This window comes from Kwoniella shandongensis, chromosome 8 (genome assembly GCF_008629635.2).
Source record: "Kwoniella shandongensis chromosome 8, complete sequence".
NCBI lineage: Eukaryota > Fungi > Basidiomycota > Tremellomycetes > Tremellales > Cryptococcaceae > Kwoniella > Kwoniella shandongensis.
The window spans coordinates 171,491-184,188 of NC_089294.1; the positions used below are offsets into that span (position 1 = coordinate 171,491).

Genomic DNA, 12,698 nt, shown 5'->3' on the forward strand with positions numbered 1-12,698 from the left:
AGCCCATTGAAGGATGGAACCTGATGATGCCTCCGTCCAGCACACAGCCAGCCCACTCATACCAGCCACCTGCGTCCAGCTCTTCTGGCTCGTCCAGGAGTACCGGAGAACGTGTGAGGAATCTCCTCGGACGTCCTCGCCGGGATGAACGCCGTCCCTGATATCTTCGATCTGAAAATGATTGTCTTGTGCTCTCTGAGAGGAAGTCAAAGGCGTGAGAGCATGGTGGCATATGAGCGACTGTTAGTGATGGAGTCTTGTATGTGGGGCTGGAAACGATGTGATGAGAGGGGATTGAGGGGACAAGAGGCAAGGTTTTTAGTTGGTAATCTGGGTGCGAAGCAGAGAGTATATGCATGAAGCAGAGTACAGGCGACGTCATCATAGAAGTCAACTGGAACTGTAAGGGTATACCACTACTGATCTGTTCTTGAGAAGCGGGCATCCAATGAATTTCTGTGCATTACGATTCACTGGCTTCTGTATGACTGAATATGCCGCGTGGTGCAGTCTTTTCATCCCATATGTAATATGAACCACCACAGTTGGTCAAAAAAGTCTCTGGAGCGCTGGACCCATTTGACCACCTTATCTCCAGACATCGTTAGATCAGAAACAGTATGACAATTTTTGCTCTTTCTACTCGCTCTCGAATATACGGTATAACGGCCGTAAAAACAGTGGTGGTTCTGCTCCAGTCTCCTGGAGAGCCCTCCACTGTCACTGAAACGAAGCACCGAAACGCTGGATCGCGGCTTGGAAGCAGGATTTGCCAACATATCTCGGGTACACATACTGGTTATTCCCCACGACACACATCGAAAGAACGGATTGTAGATCACCAAGACATAGAATTCAGCCTCAATTCTCGCCTTCAGCTTGGGCGCCTTCGCGAAGCCAGAAGTAGAGCGTCCCAAATCCCCCCTATCGATGATGTGAAACACGTAAGCCCCAGTGTGTTGCAGGCATGATATCCTTCCATCTCAAGGGGGGACGCGTTGTTTTGTTCAACTCACCTCATTTGTCGTTGCGCGGAGGCCTTCCTGCGTACGCAGTGAGTACTGCCTGTCGGACCTGGCCAAAAGGGTATAAGATCCCTATTCGCCACCTCAACCACTCATTGACATTCCACTTTCCTAAACAATTATCGTTACGATAAACCTTCCAGCTACATACTTTTCCTAGTACCACACTAACAATCACATATACGCTCTCATTTGCCACCATCACTCGGTCTCGCATACACGCACTCTCTCACACCTTTTGGTCCACTCACACACTGACTCACTCGCTGATATCATAACAAAGTCTTCTGACGTAAAGTTACTCCAGTACATACAGTCGGACATGAGTTGCTCAGAGTGCAATACCAATCTTGTTCGGGAACAGAGCCAACGCTATTCCGACGGCGGCATCGTTGAAACGTACCGCTGCGTGAAAAGCGGTTGTAGCATGATCGGCAAAGACCAGAGTCAGCGAGCATCCCAGATACATGCATCCAGTTCTGTCCCTTCTCACCAAGAGCCCATCCACCATGGGAGCAGTGTGCCGCAATCCCAGCAGTTCAACAATCAAGGCTACTTGGAGCCCCGCTGGCCCTTGCTTGGAAATGAACACGATCCATCGGTAGTCGAGACCCCGAGATCTGGCTCGTTCGAAGATCAAAACGTGCTGAGGTTGAAAGAGCTGACCGATATCGTAGCCGGTGAAAAACTGCATGGATATGAGGTGAAGACTGTCCCATCAGGGAGTTCCGCTGAGGTGGGACACCCTTCGAGCTCGTCCCAGCGCTCTGGGGAATCCTCCAGAGACTCCCAGTCCAAGCGTCATCAGGACACTCACAAACGCCTCACCCGTCCCTGAGTCGACGAAGTTCACCAGCCTTAGGTCTCTCCGACAAGTGTTGGTCGTTTGAAGGAGAACGGGATTTTGTCAAGGAGGGATATCAGAGGGATTACCGTGAGCGGATAGTGTGGTTCGTTCTACTGTAGTCGGGGCGTGTTCCGTGATGCACTTCCCGTTGGAGTGTTCATATTGAGTATGTTTATTTGGAATCTGGTCAGTCATGAGTCCAAGTAGTCGTGATGTGAAATAATTGTTGATAACAATAACGTCCCTCACTGATGTATCGGACACACCCCTGCTTCGGACAGACACTCACAGTTTGAGTAGCTGATGATGCGTATGATCATCATGCATGCATGCAACCATTTACAAAGCTCAAATCAAGGCTAATGGTTAATCCTCCTCCTCGCTATCCACCTGTCCTAGTCTCATAGCCACTGTAGGCCTGATAATCACCGGTAATGTTGATGTTGGGGGGGCGGTGGTGGCGGCGGAAGGGGTGATGGCGAAGGGGGTGGTTCCTCGGCTGCTACTATCCCTTCCCTCTCTTGTATCTGTCTCAGAGCCATCTCCGCTGTGAAAAGACGCGTCCCTAGCGTCTCCACATTAACCCCCTTCCTCTTCGGCCTTTTGCTCTTGTCCACAACTGATCTTAGCTGCTCATTCTCTGATTCGAGAAGCAAATTCACTTTGATTGACGCTATTGGCAATCGAAGAGAGGCTATGAAAGTGTTGTTTCACAGGGGTAGCAAGCAGAGAGCGGCCCTCGTGAAAGAAGCTCTGATTTTCGGTCAAAAGAGACGCAAGGGGGGACCTTGGTAGACTCGTTGCTGGGGTAGAAGTGGGCACAAGTCGTCCCGGAGGGAATCTGTCACGACCCAGCACAACTGAACGAACGACTTGTGCCGTGACACCTCGACTTGGCCTCCGAATAGTTTGACTTGTGATCCGTTGGGAACTAGTTCAAAGCCGGCGCGGAGACGACTGTCGTAGGAGATGGCCGATTTGACTGATTAATTGTTCCCATGTGTCACGATGATCAACAGAGGCTTCAGTCAATGAGGCCCTATCACACCACGGAGACAAGGTTGAGTGATATTCGCCAAGGGCGTCAACTATAATGACGAGATGGACGAGATACTCAGCGAGAATGACGAAAACGACGAGAATCCGAAGAGAACAACCTCAGGATGAGCGTTGTGGCCTTGGACTGACTGAAGGCTAAGTGATATCGTCAAGAGCGATAGCGAAGGTACGGTGTATGACTTTCAATCGGGAAATCACTAAGGAAAAGAGTACAAAAGATGAGAATAGCCATTCTCCTATATATCCATCCATCCATCCGTCCATCTACGTTGAGCGACATTCTACAACTCGGCGAGTTCGTCGAATTAGACCGAATAATAGATGGGTTCGTTGAATGAAGTTCTACGAGTTCGACGAGAATAGCGAGTAGTGCGGAGAGTGCGTCGGGATCTTGTAGGTCACGTGATGTATGTGGCAGTGACCGTCATGACACCATGGTTCTTGTAGTATCACTGGTACTTATGTACATGAGCACAGGACTTGTACATAGTTATTCCTGTGACGAATGTATATTCCTCTGTCTAGTTCACTACTGTGGAACCAGTACAGTGATCTAAGTCAACCCCAAGTCTCGTACATCCGTTACTCGTCTCGTACAATTCGGTACAGGACTTTGTGCTATTCGTAACCCGTATTCTCCGCTAAGGCCCGTCAATGGACCCGCCTCTGACACATACATCACGTGACCTACAAGATCCCGACGCACTCGTCGCTCTACTCGCTATTCTCGTCGAACTCGTAGAACTTCATTCAACGAACCCATCTATTATTCGGTCTAATTTGACGAACTCGCCGAGTTGTAGAATGTCGCTCAACGTAGATGGACGGACGGATGGATGGATGGATGGATATATAGGAGAATGGCTATTCTCATCTTTGTACCCCTTTCCTTAGTGATTTCCCGATTGAAAGTCATACACCGTACCTTCGCTATCGCTCTTGACGATATCACTTAGCCTTCAGTCAGTCCAAGGCCACAACGCTCATCCTGAGGTTGTTCTCTTCGGATTCTCGTCGTTTTCGTCATTCTCGCTGAGTATCTCGTCCATCTCGTCATTATAGTTGACGCCCTTGGCGAATATCACTCAACCTTGTCTCCGTGGTGTGATAGGGCCTCATTGACTGAAGCCTCTGTCGATCATCGTGACAGGTGAAACAAATACTTGAGAAGGCAGACAACCTTGGGTGTCATGGGGGAATGTATGTGATTTGCTGTGACTTCAGGAAGGGTGAAACACCAGGTTAGGAAGACCCATACCCTTTGTGGTCAAGGGAAAAGCAGTGTCCCCTGATCAATGACACCATATGAGGTCACTGATCTCCTTTGCACAGGTTCTAGCTCGGCCAGTTGACAGTGGGGACTCAAGGTATAAAGCTCTCACCTGTGAATGGCCTATTTGACAGTTGAGTTCACCACACAATCATCAACAACTTCACACAAGCAACATATTCCATCGACCTCAGATTATTGAGTCTTGCCATTAGTTCGTCATATCCACTAATATATCAAAGGGAATCACAAGTTACGTTGAGACAGCATGTGGTACACAGACAGTCGTGATTCCATGCAGTGTGAAGGATGTCGAGCACAGATCTTCTACGGGACAGTGCAGGACAAGGACGGTCAGGTTCGCGATGGATATGTTTGTCAGGGGGAGAACTGTGAGAAATATCGTGAAATTCAGCACGAGAAACCGGATGCAACACCAGTCAACACAGTTGCTCCCTTGGAGACAGGTGGAATGGAAGGATGGTTCAGTGGGGCAGGCCTCCCCCTTTACAACATGGGCCGTCAAGACACCAGGCAGGCGACAAATTCCACACCTACATGTGTCTGGTGTGAGAAACCAGTGACCATCACCGATCCAGCAACTTATGTAGGCAGACGCTCACGTGGTGGAGAGGCCGATGTAGTGTACGCCCATGACGAACAGGCATCCAAGGATGCTGCCAGTAAATACCCGGGCTATGATTTCGAGCCAAAGGACCCCAGTCGAGTGGAAGCGTCCGTACCCGATGGAGCTTTGGGATTCATGGGCACGTGCGAATCGCGCAGCCATGCAAGAAATGTGAGACGCACTACACGTCTCCATGGTGTGGGGACTGCCGGCGCAAATTACACCATGAATGCAGGGGCTTATGTCAGCGGTGGGACATATCCCCCTGGCCAAGGTTACGGCGGCCAATCATACACAAGTGAGACACTTCCTGGCCAGCCACGACAATCTGGATATGCACCAACCGGTGTTTACGCCCCTCAAGCCCCATACATCCAAAGACCTGCCAACGTGTACGATCGAAGCCCATACGGCTATTACGCGCCCCAACATGAACCACCACAAAATGCACCAGGTAGCACCACTTACTCCCAGGGTCCACCTGCTGGCGGCTCCTTCCCTCCTCCATATGCACCCCAGCCCCAGGGTGGCTACGTTCAAGACGCAAATGGTCAGTGGTACTGGCAGCCGTACGCATCAGTTGCTCGACCCAGCGCTCAGCAACAGTCAACCACCCAGTCGCAGTCTGGGAGCAGCTTTTTGTCCCGGGTCATACACAGGGACAGAACCGACGACAACCGGCGCTCTCGTTGGTGATCTGAGGCTCATCCGGAGACACTCTCATTTCAAGATGGAACAGAATGGTAGCAGGAACGAGGAGGGGATGTGTTATACAGATATGCGTAGGGCCAATGCAGTTCCTGTATGTGCTTTGGGTAGAGAATCAATCAGTTAGTGAATGTGGAAGTATAGTAGCCAGATGTTTATATTGGTAGAGTATTCATGAATTTCGTCTGTCATACCTGGCTCCCAACGTTATTTGAGAACAGTGTGCACTGTGCGATGGGTATGCTACAATGATAGTAAATACAAGAGTGACAGACCACATTGGAGTGACAGTAACTTGCGCCCAAGAAACCGAGGACTTCGTCCTCTAATGAGGGTAGAAACGATCATTATTGGATGATTTGCTTTCTGAGGGACATCATTAATCATCAATACCAGGCGTCTTCACAAACTTTGGAAGAGTTCAGCGCAAAAACAGAGCAAAAGACTGCTCAAAGCTGTTGTAAAAGGGCCACCGAAAGCTTGTTTGACAAAGCTGATCAGTGTTGATCCCTTGACCTTGAAGGGAGGACTGAGTCAGATCACATTACAACATACCATTCATCCTTTTGTCTCATTTTTACTCTCAAAGGGGACGTCTCACCATTTCAAACTCCTCCTACCTGATTCCTCAGTCTACAAAAGACCTACGAAAACCCCAACTTGGTTCTCTTCATCCCACCCACCACCCAATCACCACCGTACTGTAATCATTTCCCCAAAACCGCCACCTACTCACCAAGTCCCCTTCAACCTCCGTATTTGATTACTTCAACATGTCATCCTCATCGGACCAAGAGCAGCGAAGCCAGCTAGATAAAAAGAAGAGAAGGAATGAGGAAAAAGAGCGAGAGTGGGGATTCCAAGTGAAATTCGCCGAAGGTGGAAAGGCATTCCCCATATGTGTCCGTGAGGTCGTATGCAAGACTTGTGGTTGGAGCTGTTTCTCTGCGGAGGAGGAGAACAAATCGCTCGGAGAGACACGGGAGAAGACTATGTGTCCCGATTCCGCGTGTTCCGCTTATCGCGTTGATGTGAATCAGCAAAACTCTTCAGCTGACATTGATATTTCCGCGTGTACTTCGGCAATTGAAAAACTATCACTCGGAGAACAGAGCGACATCGAAACTTCATTACAATCGTCAACGACGGATGCGAAGAGCAATGTGACACACACGAAGGTTCCGGATTGGTATTCATTCATGTCTCGGAGGGGCACAAGGACAGAAGCGAGACGAAATAGCTTTGGGTAGGTAGTCAGGTAGTCAGATGTCGACAGTGCGATCAACAATGGGAGTTGGGGAGTTTGCAAAGAATAATATTGGATTGGGAATCAGAGACGGACTATGTACACATTTGGTCTGGTGTGTGTATAGACTGTACTGAACGTGGAGCAGTAACAATATGATGACCAGGAAACGTCCCAATAGCCACTCTCTCAACTGGCAATCGCTTGAGAACAGACGTGGTGTGGTCTCATCTACTGATACAGCATTACACATCACAACAACACAAGGCATTTCATGTATTCTATCCGTCAATGTACTGTATATTCCTAATGATGCACAACTAAGTAACTGTCTATCTTGTTTACCGTCTCTCATCCTCATCCTCGTCCCCCAAAGAAAAGACGACCTCTCGCCCATCATTCTCAAACCCATCGTCTGACCCTGCTTTTCCCTTTCCCTTCCCCTTTCTAGGTCCGAACCCTGCATCGCCGTCTCCGTACCTCTCTGCGCGTTCAATATCGTCCAATTCTACTTGTTGCGATCCGAGCGGGATACGTTCGGACGCATCGCCATCTTCTCGAGGTAAGCCGAGAGCACCACCTCGCGTTCGACGAATGTGGCCACGTCGACGGAAGTAGAAGTATAAAGCGACGATGGAGATCAGGATCATAAGGATCAAGAAGGCGGATCCGGCATTGTACCATGCTGAAAAATGGTCCAGATCAGTACAGATCGCAAGGATATTGGGTTAGACTCACCTTCCCAGTCTGTCGAGCCGCCCTTGAACAGAGGTACACCAGCCAGAGCAGTTGACCCGATGGTCAATGCAATTCGATCCGACTCACCCACCCGAGAAGACGAAAGTGCTGTCATACCGGGAAGCAGCGAGATATCGACATCCATGAAACGAATGATCATATCGTTTGTCACGTGTGGGACATCGAATCCGACCTAGGCAACGCAATACCTATCAGCACAGAGCTCGAGAGTATTGGTACATGACACAACTCACCATATGTGATGAGGCGTAGATCTGCGAAGGAACAAATCTGTCAGTCAAGGTACTCAGTGTCAAGAGCATCAAAGTGCTGACCTTGGCATATGACATCCCTCTTGAACTTTGCCATGTTCCCACTTGTGTGTCATTCAGATACCACTCGTTCATTGTCGCGTTCTGCTTCAAGTTCACCATCAGCATCTATAGCAACCTGACTCCTGAGCGTTCTCACTTACCCCTAAACCAGTCTCGCCTCCCCATGAGAGATGTTCTATTATCCTCTCGATACCCTTGTAGTTGCAAATCAGATCCTCCGCTCCTGCAAACATCAAGACGGGAACCCCAGCTTCCAAGATACCCGGAATGAGTCCAACAGACGCAGGTGAATGTTTGAGATGTAATTCGCTCGATACTTTGTTATCGCATTCGACCCAGGCCGTCTCTTTCGCCGTAGCGTGTAGAGCGGCAACGACATCATCTCGCTGTGCAAGTTTCGTCAAGATCAGCTTCCAGAAACTATCCTACAGATGGAACCACGTACTCGGAGGAAGGAGTAGACATCCGAAAGATCTGGTGGCCAATTCATACCGCATGCAGGCCAGTCGTCTACCAACCGCACGTCGTACACGTTCATACACACCTTCTTCCCGTTCAACCTACAGAGCATTGTCAGCCGATAATTGATGCTACGAGGAAAAACACTCACTCTTGTGTGAATGGGGCGTAGACCGAATCCATCACTTGTCTACAATGCTCGATATTGATCGGCGTTTTCGAAGGATCGAGATACTTTTCGATAGATTTCTGACAGACCGCAAGTGCCGCTTCCATCTCTTGTGCCTCCTGAAAATGTCAAGCATATCAGCTGTCGTCGCACGTGCAAGAACCAGCTCAATTCAGCTCACTGGTGTTCCTTCCTTGATCAATCCCTTCTCGTAGGCAAAGTCGACATAACCAGGGTATTGTTGTATGGGATCTATCCACCCATTACCGATGGCGATACCTTTCAAGGGATAGTCTGGGAACTCGGTAGATTTGACCAGAGCGTCCGCTGTGAGGCTATGCGTGAGCGACCGCAACCGAGCGAGACTAGCATGACCATAGATAGCTCACCAAAATATGGGATGTATTGTCCAGCAAAGGATTCTCCAGCGAGATACGTCTACACGAACGGTCAGTCCGGTTCTGATGATGTCGCTGAGCAAGCAACTCACATCGACGCCCTGCATTTCCGGGAAGACGGTGTAGAAGTTCTTCAGAAACTCGATGAAATGCGCAGAGCCCTGTGATCTCGATTGATCAGCTCTGAGCGTCTCCAAGTCCGAAAGCGTATTCTCGCAGACCTACCTCATCCAGCTCGTGCAGATAACCGTTTGTAGGTACGAATGACAACCCCGTTCCAGGAGGTTGATCGACTACATCGATCCCACTGTAAGCTGCGTGGTCTCGCTTCGGGTAGGACACGGGAACTCACTGAATACAATCGTTGCAAACTCTTCCCAGCCTCCTTCGACCAATTTTACCTCGACCTTGCCCGATGCTGTCTCCGTTGCTGGGACAGTACGGAACGGTCCTACTTCCATGAGAGATCCGTCGAAACTCGAACATCCGGGTCCGCCCTAGAAACGCAAGTCGAGACATTTCAGTTGCTAGTCGATAACGAGAAAGGTGGGCGCAAAGTGAACAGGAAGAAAGAGGAGATAATACTCACGTTGAACCAGAATATGACACGTTGTTTGCCAGCTGCACGACGCGCTTTCACCATCATAAAGCTGTACAAAGGTCTGTTAGCTCTAGCACATTACGAATCGACTGGCCGCGCTGAGAGGTGAGCTTGAGCTGAACATACAATAGTTGTGCGTCCTTGCCCGTATTGCCGTCTCCGCCGCCTTTCCCTTCTCCAGGATAGGAAGGTAGCATTCCAGCGTATACATTGAGAGGGTGCCTGGGAGTAGGATACGGCAGTCAGCAATCGAGAGTAGCGACATGACCGGAGGAAGACATCCAGCAATGAACAGGCAGATTGAATAGGTGGAACTCACGTTGGATGGGAAGCTAGGTTCTCTACACCGGGCAAGGATGGGACGAAGAGGTCCGCTGCAGAGGGCAGGGCTGAAAGGTACGATTGTCAGCTCCAAATGCATTCGGCCAATGCAATGCGATGGTGTGGGTAGCTCACATGCAGCTCTTTTTGCATGAGAACGAACATCTACGAATGACGAAGAGAGTTAGTCACCGTCCTGTTTGTGACCTGACCATCGGGAAAGTGCGAGTGGGAGGAGAAACGTACCACTAGTCCATCTTCGTCGATGTGGGGATGTCGATGACTCGGCCGTCACGTTGCTCGTTGTATACTGTAAAGGAGAGCGAGGGACGAACTCGGACGAGGAGGGGAACGACCCGATCCTGGCTCGTGCGTCATACTGCTTATTGCTGGACATGCTTGATCGACCTATTCCCGGATTTGCGGCACGATGCAAGCACCTCAGTAGCGAGGCTGCAAGTGAAAGCGACGCTTTATGCGCGTAAGAATAGTAATGATAGATAGAGGATGGAGGACGCTGCGTATCACTGAATTGTGCGAAGGTGGAGACGCGAGTGGACGGGCGGACGGGTGGACGTGTCCGGAACCGTGAGCAACGTGGTAATCGCTATGGTCGGATTTGGTCGACCCTGCGTAGGTACTATGGCCCCAAACTGTCCACTATTCAGTCGTCTCTCACTACGAGTCAATCCGGTCACGGGAGCCATTGATCGCGGATGCGCTACCACAAACAACGAAAGAAGCATGTGCACCGCATATCGTGAGAGGACAAGCAAGCCAGCACCGTGTCGCAACAGACTCCTTTGACCTCGGACTCCATTCTCCTCCCAACCTAGACATGCTGATCACCAAGTAATTGCGCAGACCAAGCAAGGCAACGTGAAGGCAACAACACTACATTCTGATGACAAGCAGCAAGCACAGTATAAAAAGATATATCGAGACATTCAGCACCCAATTCCCACAACGAGTTTTTTTGCTCGCCAACGAGATATGGGTTTCCTAATAGTTTCGAGACATTAATCCGTCCGTCTAGTGAATCCTCTTGAGCGCCCTAGTCGCGTTGGGGTATGAAATATAATGGCTGAAAAGCCCAGATCAGACTAACGATAGAGTGCGGCAGAAGAAGAACCATTACTTTTTGATGAAGAAAGGGGAAACATAAGAGTTGGAAGAGAGATTGAGATATAAGTACGGGGGGAGTGAGTGCTGGTGCTGGTGGGCCGGTGCTGTCTGCTGCTTTGGAAGAATTTCGGTGGAATGAGTTACGTAAATCCTTGTTATGTGGTGTGATGGATAAGATTCTCGTTTGTTTTGGCAATCACGTGCAAAGCTATGAATCGTACAAAAGTTGGAAGTTGTGAGTGCTGGTACATAGCTGAGTGATGTAAAAGCAACTTGTGTGCGCAGAAGTAGTATTGCTTACCACCCACACGCACGACAAAACAACGTCATCACCATCACCCCGCCATGACATTCCGATCCCGCTCCGGCGGTCCTTCCAAGAGATCCAAGAAGGGCAAACAAACGCACACTCGTAAATTGCACCACCCCCCAGCTGCTATCCCCGAAACACCCATCACCCCTCCCCACTCGCCCACATCCTTACCCCTCCCACCTCATACCGAACCGTTCAACCCGCCAGACTCGGAACTCCTCGCGCTCCTTCATCGATCTTTGCATTCAACGCTGTCAGATGACAACTTTTTAATCAACGTTCAGCGGATAAAGGGTTTATTGAGAGATAAGAGATGGTTGGAAGTATTCTGTGGGTCGGAAGAGATACTGGAGAGCTATGCAGGGAGATGGGTACCTAGTCGTGCTGTTTGCTTCAGAGAACTTATGGCAGGATTGGTGGGCGAGGTGTTCGGTGATGAGTCGGCGGGTCTGGAAAGGCAACTGGAAGGTTTGAAGCTGAACAAGGGGGATGATAGCGAAGACGAAGACGACGATGAGGAGGAGCAGGAGGAAGACGAAGACAATAATGAAGACGATACCGAGGTCGTTCAGAAGTCTGAGACTACCCCACAATCTCCTGCTGCCGATCCAAGCTCAGCAGAGTCAACGGGTGAATCTTCCGACCAACCGACCCACCACATCCTTTCGCTAGGAGGTGGAGCAGGTTCCGAGTTCCTCGCCATCTCAGCACTGATCCGATCCACGCTCATCAAACGACCGCACTCCCATCCCAAATGGTCTTGGACAGGTATCGATATTGGTAACTGGCACGGCGTGTTACGAAAGATCGAAGATGCAATCAAGGTCGATTGGAAAATCGAGAGCGATGTGCTAGACGTCGAATATATCAAAGGGGATCTCATGGCGCCAGTACAAGAAGTCTCAGACTCGCAATCTACACCCGATGCTAGCGCCGCCGGCCCTGTTGATATCGATCGGATCCTTACTGCCAAACCGCCTAAACTCATCACCCTCCTTTTCACACTCACCGAACTCTTGTCCCAATCCCGACCTCGAACATTATCACTCTTCAAATCCCTCACCCAAAATTCTCCCCCTGGTACATTGTTCCTTGTGGCGGACTCAGCCTCAGATATCTCTGAATTCACTTTAGGTGCCGAGGGGAGGAAATGGCCCGTTTGGATGATTGTGGATGCCATGTTGAATGGGAAACAGAAAGGGTGGGAGAAGGTCAGAGGGGAGGATAGTAGATGGTTTAGGTTCGAAGATGGTGTCGGTGCAGGATGGCCGTGTAAGTTGGAGAACACGAGGTATTGGTATAGACTATACAAGAGGGTGGAGTAGAAGGGCGATGAATGCGGGTTGGTTTCGTCTAGAGGGTCAAAGGCTAGCAGCAAAGAGAGCGCCGCGCGGCGCTATGTAATCATATATACATCATAGATATACCAACCAGATCTTCTCATGTATGTATTACC

The 12,698-nt window shown here is 49.8% G+C and overlaps 2 protein-coding genes across 2 annotated transcripts; one reads left to right on the forward strand and one right to left on the reverse strand.

Moving 5' to 3' along the window:
* Positions 1–7,124: 7,124 nt before the first annotated feature.
* Positions 7,125–10,201, reverse strand: CI109_104524 (uncharacterized protein; the record flags this gene model as incomplete). The annotated part of the gene is made up of 17 exons (XM_032006714.1): positions 7,125–7,468; positions 7,522–7,714; positions 7,776–7,796; positions 7,857–7,937; positions 7,997–8,242; positions 8,302–8,416; positions 8,467–8,603; positions 8,666–8,811; positions 8,874–8,922; positions 8,975–9,043; positions 9,108–9,175; positions 9,235–9,379; positions 9,472–9,532; positions 9,610–9,705; positions 9,803–9,872; positions 9,940–9,969; positions 10,051–10,201. The coding sequence occupies 17 exons, from the start codon at positions 10,199–10,201 to the stop codon at positions 7,125–7,127; spliced, it is 2,022 nt and encodes a 673-aa protein (XP_031859077.1).
* A 1,073-nt stretch (positions 10,202–11,274) lies between these two features.
* On the forward strand, positions 11,275–12,567 carry CI109_104525 (uncharacterized protein; the record flags this gene model as incomplete). Its single annotated transcript, XM_032006713.1, has 1 exon — positions 11,275–12,567. The coding sequence occupies one exon, from the start codon at positions 11,275–11,277 to the stop codon at positions 12,565–12,567; it is 1,293 nt and encodes a 430-aa protein (XP_031859076.1).
* Between the last annotated feature and the right edge of the window lie 131 nt (positions 12,568–12,698).